This window comes from Pocillopora verrucosa, chromosome 12 (genome assembly GCF_036669915.1).
Source record: "Pocillopora verrucosa isolate sample1 chromosome 12, ASM3666991v2, whole genome shotgun sequence".
NCBI classification, from domain to species: Eukaryota; Metazoa; Cnidaria; class Anthozoa; order Scleractinia; family Pocilloporidae; genus Pocillopora; species Pocillopora verrucosa.
The window spans coordinates 12,633,107-12,647,140 of record NC_089323.1 but is presented as its reverse complement, the minus strand read 5'-3'; the positions used below and the strand labels follow the sequence as shown (position 1 = coordinate 12,647,140).

The 14,034-nt window shown below is 38.6% G+C and overlaps 1 protein-coding gene across 1 annotated transcript; it reads left to right on the top strand.

Annotated features, from left to right (window-relative positions):
• The first annotated feature begins 4,381 nt into the window (after window positions 1-4,381).
• LOC131783688 (angiopoietin-related protein 7) lies at window positions 4,382-14,034 on the top strand. Its single transcript, XM_059100448.2, has 4 exons — window positions 4,382-4,413; window positions 7,173-7,349; window positions 12,826-13,206; window positions 13,739-14,034. Exons 1-4 carry the CDS (start codon window positions 4,389-4,391, stop codon window positions 14,014-14,016), a joined length of 861 nt encoding a protein of 286 aa, XP_058956431.1. The 5' UTR covers window positions 4,382-4,388; the 3' UTR covers window positions 14,017-14,034.

Genomic DNA, 14,034 nt, shown 5'->3' with positions numbered 1-14,034 from the left:
CGGCTCTCCAAAGCCTGTAGACTGCATTTGACAAAACATCCTCTATTAATGAACGTGTTAAAACCACCGGATAGTAGATATCGACATTTCGGCGTCGGGAAAAACCGATTATTGTTATAAAACTAAAGAAAGGTTATGACTTCAAACTCATGCCAACTTTTACAGCAAAATTAATTAGGAAGAAGGCTTTTGGTGGAAGTTCCTTTTTTGTCGTCGTTTAACGGTGCAAGCTAACGCAATAAATAAAGATGTCCAAAACACCGGTTTCCGTCACATCAAAAGAATGGACATGCCCACCACGGTCAAACTATCATTCGAACTTTTTCAGCTAATTGAGCCATAGACAGTCTAAGCTCACGTCTCGACAAAAAATAAAAGTAATAGTAAAGCAAGCTCAAAACGGCAGATATCGCCACATACTACAACGGACACGTAGGATGTGAGTAAGTTTTATTGATTTTCACGAGTAAATATTCATATGTCGAAGTATTTATCGTTGTAAATCGACCATATTTGGTTCCCCATAATATATAATAAATAATTCGTAACTTGTTTAAACTTTCATCGGTTCCTCTCGCAACTTAACACCGAGTCACACAACGCGTGACGCTTTCATGAGTTAATCGTTGGCTTTTTCTCGAGACGTGAGCTTGGGCCACCTGAGATTGTTCCAACCCATGATATATTTAGTATTCTATTTGATTTAAATCTCCAAAAAAGGTACTCTACTTGTTCTTACCTTGGTAAATTCACTCATTACCATGCTTGAAAAGTCGACATAAACCGGCTTATTCACAACAGCGACGTCAATTTCATTTTTATTGAGACTGATGGGAAATGAGTGAGATAGCCCGGCGACATTACGAACGGCGGCTGATCTAAAAAAAAACAAACAAAACAAAACATTGAGAAACCAAAAATGGATTAAAGAGGTACGTTTCTGGAAACAATGTTGTGCTGAGTCGGTGGGGGATTCTACAAGATAAATTTAGTTTCACCGAGTGAGTTGATTATGTACATATGCCTCTCTGCCATTGCTGGTTATTCAGACTTAACAACGTAATCGATAGTTTCTGCGGCTAAAATAGGTCAATTCGTTATTCGTTCACCTTGAAATAAGATAAAGATGCCAATGAATTGCCAGTATTAAGTTTTAATTAATTCCTTAATTTGCCAAAAATGAGTTCTTCTCTTTATTGCCTGAAAAATATCTTGTTACCTATTCTTATGTGGTTAAAGAATAACGGTATTTAAGTCTCCACCAAAAAAAAGCTCAAAACTTTGATGAAAACCCCAATTCAGCCAGAAAAATCACTAGTGGTTGATAACAAGAGAGAGCCAAATATCTTAAAGCTTTATATCAAACTCCATGAACCAATGAAAAGGCTACTTATCATGAATACTAGCTTTGCTTTTGTGAAAATTCATATGGAAATTGCACTGGCCAAAATACGATTTGCTGACAAAGGGTAGGAAAGTTCTTTTTTATATTAATAATGATGAACGGGACGTTTTGTGCAGAAATTCTGCAGCAATTTTCCTCTCTTTCTGACTTGAGCGAGCTTCGATCAGCTCTCATTGTTAAGGGTGTCTTCAAGTTTTCCTCAGTTATACCGCTATCATGTTGAACATTGCGATAATGTACTCCATGCAAAAAGCTTCATCTTTGCCAAAGAATTCTAAAACATTGTTGCTCAGTCTTGCTATTTCTGATTTTGACGCTGGTTTATTTGCTCAACCTTTTTATACTTTCTGGTCAAGTGGCTTCAACTGGAGAACCCTAGCTGCAACGCTCATCAAATGCTGATTACTTCTGGCTATTTCTTTCTGCTCACTTCGTTCCTCGGTGTTGTGGCTGTTATTTTAGACAGGTTCTTAGCTGTTAATCTTCGTCTCAGACACAGGAACTTGTGACAGACAAGTGTGTGATTATTGTAGTGATCTCCATGTGGATGTATAGAGCATTTGTTTCTTTGATAATTCTAGTGCAAGTCTTTTTGTTTTCGTGAGAGTAGCCTTGGCTTCACTCTTACATTTTTGGTTTACATCAGGTATATTTCACTGTTCGACGGCACAACAGTCAGATGCAATCTATGCGATTACATGATAAAGCTCATTCTGGTGACGTGAGATACTTTGCCGCCATTGTCAAATTCGCAGTCGCTATATTCTACATATATCCGTTTTTTGCTTTGTTTTGTTTTGTTTTTTAATAGTTTGCTTTTTCCTTTCTTTATATGCGCTGCTGTTATCAGAAACCCTGGTTTCTTTCGAAAAAGATTATCGTATCTCCCTGACTTTAACACTCGTTAATTCAAATTTGAACCCCATTATTTACCGTTAGAAAATGAGACACATTCGACGCGCTGTCATAGACATACCACGGAACATGTCTTGAGGAAGAAATCTGCCATCTCGTTTCAATTACAATCGGTCTTCAAATGTCGTCCATCTTTATAAATGAAGCCTTCTGTGTGATTAAAAAAAGGACTATGTGCAGTTCGTGCAGTTCGAGCTCGACAGGGTAAATAGGGAGAGACGAGAATCGACTTACATGTATACTCATTGATATGATGCGATAGCCGAAAAAACTTTGCGTTCATGATCAATTGCAACTTTGGAGTGAAACAGCGTCAAAAGAATCTATACCATTGTACCACGGTATTCCTTTTCTATTTAATATCATAAGACGAAAAGGCAAAACAAAGAAATTGATAAAGAAACTAAACTTTGAATAAGGGTTTGCAATCTCTTGATATTTTAAGCCGTAACTGCAAAAATTTTCGCCGCACCAATAACTAATGCGCGAAAAAGAAGCTCTTGCTCTTGAATTACTTTCTAACTCCCTTCCAGATAACACTTCCCTTTATAATTTCAATGCATTACCAAGGAAGACAGATGAAGAGAACTACAAGAATTGATCAAATAGGAGAAATTCGATTGATTTTACAATATTTTCTTCCAAATTAATCAGCACTGAAATGTAAGCCGTACATCAGCAAGGAGGAATTACACATCAGTTACTGGTGAGCCCAGTTAGGTGAAGGCGTCTAATAATAATTTGAACGCAAAGAGCTTAAGGTATCCACTCGATAGCGGATAGATGAAGACATGCTGTTTAAGTAATTCAATTGTAAATATTTCAATCGACAGCTGTATTTCAGAATTTTGCAAATTGAATAAATTGGGTGGCCTTGTTTTGTTTTGTCATCTGTGTTTTTCTGTTTTTTTGTTTTTTTTTTTTGCGGAAGTGATTAAAATAGACCACCAGTTCTGTTTCCTATTTGGCAACCTAATCAGATTACTTATCATAAATTCTTTCTCATTGACGGAAACAGATTGGAGACTGTTTCAGTTTGTGGGTTGACCTTAATCACAGATTCATCGAACTTTGCTAACTCAATTCCATCATTTCAGGCGTGTTAAATAAAGCAGCCGCTCCCACAAGATTTCCGGTTCCACAGGATTTCCCGGTTTGTGATGCACAACTGAATGATAACAAATGAGATTTCCCGAAGTTAACTTTATCTGACAGCTGAACCGTTATACTTTGTAGCTTTAATGCTTATTGCACTATAAAAACGTACTGTATTCGAAGGAACTTTTAGCATTTCAGTACCATAGTTCATCTCGTCTTTTACTGGCACTCGTACGGAATTGGAATTTATGTTTACTTTACTCCTTTTTAAGAAAAACAAGTTAAATCTCAAAATGTACCTAGCGCAATTTCAACCCCGTCATTAGAGTCATCCTCCATTGAGAAGACGGTTATCGTACTCCTGCCGTTTGGAATTACTTATTGTAGCAGAAGGAATATATTTTCATGGCAATATTCTTAGTTATTCATACAATAATTTGTAGACCACTGCTGTGATACGCAACGACTACTCTGAAATAATATTTATAGATATTATCTATAAATACGATTAAAACTTATTTCGTAGCTCTTAAGCCGGTCTACATCAAGCTAAGTCTTGACCGTTTCAGAATCCGGTGTATGGAGGATTAACGACATTTTCACATTTAGTCACAAATCCCCTAATCGAATTTGAAACCGAGCATATATTTCTCCTTAATGCCACATGCAGCTCTCACGAACTAGTAAGTTCTCGAACCCCTGACGACCACTATCGATTGATGCAATTAATATCGTCAGAAGTGCTTGAATTTCACAACTCATAAAGGAATTGGTGCATAGAACATATGTGCACGCAGCTCTGTCAGCTACTTAAACTCAGCGGAAAGTTGAGTCCAGTCAGTTTCGACAAAACCTTGTCACCCGTACATTTTCTTTAAAGTTGCTCAATTTTCATTTCAGACGTCATCACAACTATTACTTTTTGGCAGCATTTTTGAGTAACATTGCATACAACCTCCGAACAATTACAATGAGAGGCATTCAACAAGGAATAGGTATGTGAAATGTTGCTTTTTGATATACAATTTGCCTTTTATGGATAGGTTTGTCAAAAACTGAATCAGTGCTTAGATGTAATGCTTACTTTTTCAAATAGAGGACTTTTGTACATTCACGACATTTAAGCTGAAGGCATTGAATTTGAGGAGGCAAAGGGTTGTACCAACTTTCAACCCATACCACTCCTAATCTTGCACACAGCAAGAACTTTTGAAAAGTCCACCATGTGTCATCCATTTTTTGGAACAGAACTCGAGCTCCAGACATTTCAGAAAGTTTTTTGATGGCTTACCTGATGAAAGGCAGTCCGTCGAAATTTTACTCTGGTGGTGAAGTATAACTAAATAGCTTCCTTCAAAGTATCATGTAAATAATTGGCCCTTCGTGCCGAATTTTGCCTGGCCTAAGATTTAAATATTTCCCATTTTTCTTTTTTCCTTGTTTTTGATTTGTTCGTGTAAAAACATTATAACGAGGATAGTAGCTTGGAAGGTGTAGTAACGATTTACTTTAAAAATCCACTTTAAACATTTTAACTCAGGATTAACACTGAATTACATTCGTATAATTATATTGTGAGGCATCCAAGATAAGAGAAAGTAAGTCCTGTAAAATTTCTCTTGGCCTGTCTAAAGTCCAAAGTTGTTCGTTCACTCAAGCAGTTCGAAGTAAATCGCCCAACGAAGAGAAACTTTACCTCGCCGACCGAAAAACTAACGCCAAAGTAATGCAAGGAGAGAAATTTATCGTCACAGTACCGACTTAAAAGATTTCACAAAGTTAACTCGTTTTGACTTTATCAATTGTTCTTAGTAGCATCACGGCGAAGAAATGACTCTGAATTAGCGTGCTTCCAGTTGGAATCGTTTGACAGCTTGAATCAGAATTTATGTTAAAGAGAATAAAAAGCATGTGAAGTAAAAGTAATATTCTAATCTGAAAAAAACCGATGTAGGCTTCAGCAATGAAAGTTCATTCGGTTTTGAGAAAAAAAAAAAAAAAGATGCGGCGATTTCATGGCAACAGCTTTCATATTTAGTAGCAATATAGAGGTAAGTGGTATTGAAAAAGATTCTAACAACCTTAGGGTTTTATGTTCTCCAAAAATTCGAGCCACAACAGAAAGAAATGCTAGTTACCTGCAATTTCTCGAGACCACAGGAAAATTTTCCCTTTGAGCAGCCATAATATCGGTTTCCTCCTGTTCCCCAACACACAGCATAACCTTTAGTAATTATGCAGAATGCTTAAGGATAAGCTTAAAGTTTTAAGCGTCGAAACAAAAACGTGTCTCGGTAAGTTTGAAATTCGTAATTCATACGTACGGAGCAGAAATTCAGTTCAGGATTTTAAAACGAAGGTTTTCGTCGATCACTTCCTTCGCTCGGTTAAAAAAAAACCCTTGATCACTTTTACTATGTAGAACGAATTCGTCTCTCGATTATTTTTCCGCTTTGGTGATCGCAAGTGGCATTGACATATTCGCGGTTAGTGGATACGAGATAGTAAATAGCCATCTCTGAGGAATGATTGTTAGCTGTCATACATTCCCTTGCTCCAAGACGATTATGATTGGCTGATTAGTAATCACAGGAACTTTCATTAGTTAAAATGTGTCCTGATCAGGATGCGTTTATTGTATGCGGTCATTGTTCAGGTTTTGTACGTGATCAGAGCGTAGCTGAGGCCAATGGTGTGATAGAGGCGTGACATTCTTGAAACGCTCCAATTTGGACTTTCTAGCGATTTCGCTATTTATTCTTAGAAATGTAGTTAAGCAGCCTTTGGCTAAAAGAGTAGCTCTTGTTTATTTCTTTGAAAACCAATCGAAAACTTATGCAGCAAAAGGACTCCGGAAATACGGTTCTTCAAAGGCATATCTGCAGTGTGTACGAGAAATAAAGCTGTACTGTCGTTAATGCTTTATGTTTTGCCTTTTTACTACGTTTGACCTCTGGATGTATAACAAAGCGTTACATTTCTGGTCCTTTGGAAAGCAGTTAGTGCTGTCTCAATGTCTCAGTGTTTTCAACAAGTGTTCAACACTAGCAGAAGCTGCCGAGTAATGTCTATGAAAAGACCTCTTAAGAGTTATTAAAAAATGGAGAGGTGTCAAAGCCCTCTCCAACAAGAATTTCCTTAACGAGAAGAAAAATTGAGATGTGTAACCACTAAAGTTTAACTTCTAACACTCTGGCATAGTTGAAAATGATGATATTCAGTATCAGACTCGAAGTAAGAAATTGTTCTCTTTGAAATCCCAATGGTCCATTTTGCAATCTGTGTCCACCTTGAGTTTGTAAGTTTGTAATGGTAATAGGACCTAGTGGAGTCCAATTCGGTCCGTAATCACGCGAGTGATAACAAATCGAACGACCGCGCTCATGCATGCTTCCAGGTTTTTCTCGTCATACCATATCATATCATGAAGTGAAATGACTGATAGATAGATTTCAAAGTAAACAATGCTTACAGGATTTAAAGTTTGTCGTCACGTCAGGGAAGCCTGTGATATCTGGTGTTCGATTTATTAATGAAAACGACTGAGGACAGATTTCTCAGCCTCTTAATGTTATATTGCTAAACCTGAAATCCGGATTTCAAAATATAAATACAGAATCGCAATCAAAGGCACCCATAGTTTCTTAAATTGTTTGTCTGTTGCTTTTTTCATTCTGTAACTCGGCATTCTTTTTATAACTTCACTTATATAGCTCGAATGACTTCACACCGCATAATGACTTCTTTCCTCCAGGTTCGGCTTGGCTGTTTCTGGCTCTTTCTGTCAATTTTCAAATTCTTCTATCAACGCTTGCAGCCCCAATAGATTGCCAAAAGAACACTGTCGTCTGCTTGGAAGAAATAATGAAGGAACTCACTCAAGTTCGATTTGAGATCAACATTCTCACAGAGAACAGAACACCAATGAAATGTAAGCAAGATATTCTTCGCTCACTTGTATTCAGATAATTCCATCTTTTCTTTGTTATTACATTGTGTAGCATGGCACATTTCATCACAAGATTCTTATTGTGCAGGATGGCGATGTCAATTTATGTTTAAGAGATCAATCTTGCGATTCTAGATGACAATCATTTCGCAGCGGAACTCTTATGTTATGCAATCTTCTGTTCAAGCTTTAGTCTTTATTCCATCATAAGATAAAACTACATATCTTATGTTCTTAATAAAGAAACCACAACTTTTAGTTTGCAAGACATGTTTCGACATTCTTATGTCATCTTCAGTTGTAAATGCGATTTTAACGGTTGTACATTTGAATTTATATGAGATTACGTTACAAATTACGTCATATTGTTTACGTTACAATTTGAATATTAAATACGAAAAAACGTGACATAGCACGCGCCAGATGGGGAAAGAAGGAGAAAAGAAAAATAATGATCATAATAAGAAAAATTATTATGATGACAGAATCAAAAGGAAAGAGACAACTCTAGATGCTTCAATTGCTGATTAAGGATGGGTTTGTCCCACTTAATATGCAATGCCTCTTTGATCTTAATTTTGTATTTCGAAGCGGCAGAATCTAAAATGGTGAAACATTCTGTACCACAAGAGTCGAGACAGGCCTTTGATGATTGTAGGTGCTTGTAAATGTGTGAAGTTTTGTCAGACAAGAGGTACTCACGAACCCGTGTACAGATGTGGCGAGTGGTCTCACCAATATAACTGGCATTACAGCCAGCACATGAAAATTTATAAACGACACGCGAACGTAGACCTGGTGGTACTGAATCTTTCACACTGAACAAGTTTCTGAGCTTAAACGTATTGAAGACTAACTTAATATCTAAATCAGGTCTACAATAACGTTTCAGTAGATGCCTTAACTTGGTTTGAGCGATGTCAGAAAACCGCCCAACATAAGGAAGTTTAAAATAATGCGAAGAAGGGTTTCCGGAGTTTAATGTGGCGTTATGCGTGGGAGAAGGATTATAGCTCTTGGCCAGATGTCTTGAGATAATCCTGTCTATGACGCTGGAAGGGAAACAATTTTTCCGTAGCAAGAAAATAAGTTTTTGTACATCCTTGTGGAAACCAACCCAGGAATTATTGATCTTATATACTCTGTCAACCAAAGTTCTTATTAAACCTAATTTGTACATCATAGGAGTGAAGCTAAAATAATTCGTCAGAAGACCAGTAAACGTCTTCTTGCGGTAGACGCTAGTAATTATGGATAGTAATTAAGGCATCTACTGAAACGTTATTGTAGACCTGATTTAGATATTAAGTTAGTCTTCAATACGTTTAAGCTCAGAAACTTGTTCAGTGTGAAAGATTCAGTACCACCAGGTCTACGTTCGCGTGTCGTTTATAAATTTTCATGTGCTGGCTGTAATGCCAGTTATATTGGTGAGACCACTCGCCACATCTGTACACGGGTTCGTGAGCACCTCTTGTCTGACAAAACTTCACACATTTACAAGCACCTACAATCATAAAAGGCCTGTCTCGACTCTTGTGGTACAGAATGTTTCACCATTTTAGATTCTGCCGCTTCGAAATACAAAATTAAGATCAAAGAGGCATTGCATATTAAGTGGGACAAACCCATCCTTAATCAGCAATTGAAGCATCTAGAGTTGTCTCTTTCCTTTTGATTCTGTCATCATAATAATTTTTCTTATTATGATCATTATTTTTCTTTTCTCCTTCTTTCCCCATCTGGCGCGTGCTATGTCACGTTTTTTCGTATTTAATATTCAAATTGTAACGTAAACAATATGACGTAATTTGTAACGTAATCTCATATAAATTCAAATGTACAACCGTTAAAATCGCATTTACAACTGAAGATGACATAAGAATGTCGAAACATGTCTTGCAAACTAAAAGTTGTGGTTTCTTTATTAAGAATTATTGCCACTCTGCTGTCTTTACGTCCTTTTGATATCTTATGTTACAATGAATTGAAAAAACTACAGAAATCTACATACATATTATGAATTAAAAAGTATATCATTACAATAAATGGAGCTTAAATATCAACCTATTTACAAATGTGTTCATAAAGCGCTGTGTATTAATTTTCGGGCGCGCGCAGCCTTTTTTCCTGAGATTGTGTAGATATGTCTTTTGGACAGGAATGATATCTTTCAGGGGGTGGCAATCCGTTGATTTTAGTTTCTTCAAAATATTTCTGTCTTGTTTGTTTAAAAGGTTCTTGATAAAAACTGGAAATGAGATAAAACCGCGTTCATGACATCGGTCTAAAAATTTTTGTACAACCGTAAGATCGGACTCAGATGCCCCATAGACTGAAAGTGCATAGCTAAAATTAGCCAAAACAATCGATATAAAAAGATGATCAATCTCTGCCTGAGAGTAATGTTCCTTTCTCAATGTTCGTAGGACGTGTAAACACTTGTTTGCTTTGACAAGCTTAGTTCTTACATGCTCATCAAATTTTCCATCACTCTGTAAAGTTACTCCTAATAAAACGAAGCTATTACATTGGGGAATATTATTAATTGGAGAGTAGAGTACATTATGATTTTTCTTTCTAACAACCAGCTCTTTACATTTGCAAGGGTTGCAGACCATTCTATTGTCTTTACACCATGTTAAGAACTGTCCTACTAAGTCGGCAGACGGGTCACTATTCCTAGTGATAGGCGAAAGAATAGTGGAATCATCGGCATATTTAAAAAGCACAGGGCAACCATTAAAAAAAATCTCCAAATCGTTCAAAAATATATTAAAAAGATACGGTCCGCTTACACTACCTTGTGTGGTTCCTCTATTGACAAGTTTCCACTGTCCTAAAAAATTATAACTAACAACACGCTGTTGTCTTGCATAGAGGAAACTATGATACCAATTGATAATGTACGGATTTAGAGGTAGCTGTTTCAGTTTGGCAGACAAAATAGCATGGTTCACAAAATCGAAAGCCTTACTGAAGTCCATGGTAAAAATTCGCACTGCGCTATAGTCACTACTATCTAAATACTTGTATGTCTGGTGCTGGATAGCGAGCAAGGCATTTGTGCAACTACCCGCCTGTCTATATGCAAATTGGGTGTGGCTCAGGTTGCTCTCAATGACTGACTGTGCTTGTGTACGATACACGACCTTCTCAAACAACCGGGCAATAACGGGAGTAACATTAATACCACGGTAGTCCGAGTCCTCTATAGGCATATTCACTTTGGGGAGAGGGTTAACATTTGCCCTTTTCCAGGAGTCTGGCCATGTATGAGTAGACAGCGACAGATTCCAAACGTGAGTGACGATTGGTGTGAGTAGCTCAGCACAGTCTTTCCAGATCCAGTACGGGAGGTCGTCTGGTCCCGTTGCGGTTTTCTTTACATGAGCTAAGGTATTCCAGACACACCGCTCAGATATTTTCGGGGGCTTTACACTGTCCGGGATATCCATATCACTAGGTCTAACGTAAGTGTCATCATAGCACAGGTTGGCGAAGTAGTCGTTCAGACGAACTAGAGAGTTCTTGTCCAAATTTATCAACGATGACCTGCGACGCTGCGATAGGGCGTCCACGCCCTTCCACCACTCACCGCTACCAATGGCAGCCAGTTTTCTTCTGTTCTCGGTTATCAGCTCAGAAATGCGCTTATTAAATAAAGACAGGCGTTCCTTATTCTTTGAAGATATATGGGACTTACTCCTCAGCATACACTTGACTAATGGGGACATCCAAACTGGGTCACGCGATGACATGCGTACAGATTTTTGCGGCATAAACTTATTCATCACTGCCCGAATCTTTACCTCAAGCACCTCGACCGCCTTGTTTATTTCCACCTCATTGAGGACGTCACTCCAGTCCAGCGCAGTGAGTGCCATATAAAATGACTGTTTCCGATGTTCCCTACAGTCCCGCACAAGAACTTTGCGGCGCATAGGTTTAAGCTTTAATCCCGCCGGTAAAACAAAGCCTTCATGGTCTGTCTTAATAAGCATATGTATGGAATATGCTTGACCGAACAGATCCGCTCGGTTGGTCATACAGTTATCCAAGCACGCGTTACCCCGCGTGGGATAATCAACCACGAAATCCCAGCCAGACAAAGCCTTAAATTCTTGCATATCCAAACGATTTACATCGCCACCACAGACAATAGCCGCTTCTGGGTGTTTGTTCAACACAATGTCCACAAAAGATATTATATAATTAATTAAGTCGAGATCCCGGTAGCTATGCTTGGGAGGATTATACAGGCCGCAAATTAGCATAATGTGATCGGACGGCAACTGCACTGTTAAAGCAATAAATTCATATAAATTGGACCGATAGACATCCAAGACTTTAAGACTGTCTCTCACATAGACCGCAACACCCCCTTTTTTCCTTTTGTCCAAGTCTGCCCAACCTCTGTCCCGCCTGAACACATTGTAATTTGGGATATTCACCACGGCGTCCGGCATATTAGTGGAAAGATGAGTTTCACTGACAATACACACATCAATATCCTGAGATCTCAGGTCAGCCTCAAGAGCCACAGGTGCTCGTACACGATTTTTTGTTTTCGACAAACCACAAATGTTCGTAAACAAACATTTTGGGACAGCGAAACCCTTTGATTTAGAGGTGGATGTTTTGTCGGTTGTGTTGACACGCGGAATGTTAATTAAGTTACTCCGATCCACTTTCCGACCTTCAGCCTTGATGAAACGGCGGCCTTGCATCACCGGGATTTTCTTGGTTGAGATGGATCGTGAGATTCGAGCACTATGTTGCCCACGGTATTTCAGAATGCCGAGTGACTTGAACTGAGATAGAACGGCCGGAGATGGCTTGAAAGCTTTGTTTCGGAGAGACAAGAGTTCAGAGCATTTCAAAGACGCTGGCTTAGTTCGCATTAACATCGGGTAGTTCTTATTAACTCCTCCGAAACTCCTGTCTATCTCTGGACCCGGTTGTGACTCTACGTCCATATCTATAGTGATATCTAGCGTGATATATTTCTCCGGTACTGCAAGCAAGGTTAGACCATGGACGCCCCACAACACCACCGGCCGGCGAACTCTAAATTTAGGAGTAGTAAACTTGGATAAAATATGTTTGAAAAGCCAAGGACTTTCAGCCCTCCTATAGTGACAATTGTAGCATTCTTGGGCAGCATTCAAAACGAAAAGAACACCAAAAATGGTAGATAGGCGAAGAGCTCCAGAAAACGTGGCAGCCATGTTGGCGCCTTTCACATTTTTGTCAAGCTGCGGTGTAGCAGGATATTGAGAAGCAAAGAGCGTATTATTTATAAATTTTCTTTCGTGTTTGGAACTTTGTATGGGCGGTAGACTATTTTTAGCAAGCGCAACAAAGGTCGAATAGAGGAGATGTTGGGACGCAATTTTTAAAATTATGTTTACACGTATTACATTCCTTTTTTTTTTTTTTTTTTTTTTAATGGAAGCAAAAAACTGTGCCGAGCTGTACAAATCCGGCCGAAGGGTCAGCGGCGTTTACCCGATCGACCCAGATGGTTCAGGCGCCTTCAATGTATATTGTGACCAAACTACAGCCGGTGGAGGATGGACAGTGATCCAGAAGAGGATGGATGGCTCTGTTGATTTTAACCGCACATGGGATGACTACAAACATGGTTTCGGTAACTTGGTCGGTGAATTTTGGCTCGGACTGAACAAGATAGACCGCCTGACACGAAACAAGACAAACAACATGCTTCGAGTAGATCTAGGAGTAACCACTGGCAAAACTATTCACGCTGAGTATGACTGGTTTGGGATTGGGACCGAGACATCTAAATACCGGTTGTACATTGGCAATATTACAAGTTAGTCAACCTTTTTTATCACCCATCGTTGGTCTTTAACATAGTTTTTCCATCTCATCATCTAGGGGCTCCCACGTAACCTGCAAAAAAATGGTTTGTTCCTACCTATTGCCGTTTGGCTATTTTTGCTGTTAATTCTACTCATATATAATTGGGTCCCCGCTCCTTCGTGGATAGTTTGCTTCCGTAACTGTTAGAGATAAAACAGTAACTGAACTTGGCTTTAGAAAAAATGTCAGATCTGATCATTTACCCGACTGCGATCTATCCAAAAAGTTTGATATTTTTCCCTACCTTGATCGATAAAGTTAATCAATTGTCCTTCCGTAAGCCATTAAAATTATTGTTTATGATATCTAATGCTAAGAGAAATTTATTTCATCGAAACGCTATAGGGCTATTGTCTAAACCGAGTTTACATCTGTTTGATTGTTTATTTTTTACGACAAAAATCAAGCCTGAGGCTTCACAGGCGTTATCTTGATCCTAATATAGTGGGAATTCCTTTTTTGTTGTTGTTGTTTTGGAACAGATGCGACTGTTTCTTATGATTCCCTCGGTCCTCACAGAGATCTCGTTTTTGGTACCTGGGATAGAGATCCTGCCAATTGTGCTCAAAATAGAGGCGGAGGCTGGTGGTATGGCAACAATAGTGATTGTGCTGTTTGGTCAAATCTCAACGGTATTTATCGGCGTTGTGGAAATGAAACCTGGGCCGATATCCAGTGGGCAAAATTAGTTCCTACCAGTGCCAAGGGCAGCGCTCCTTCTTCAACTGGAATGAAAATTAGACCAGTGGACTTTTTTTGATATCTTACATCTGCAACT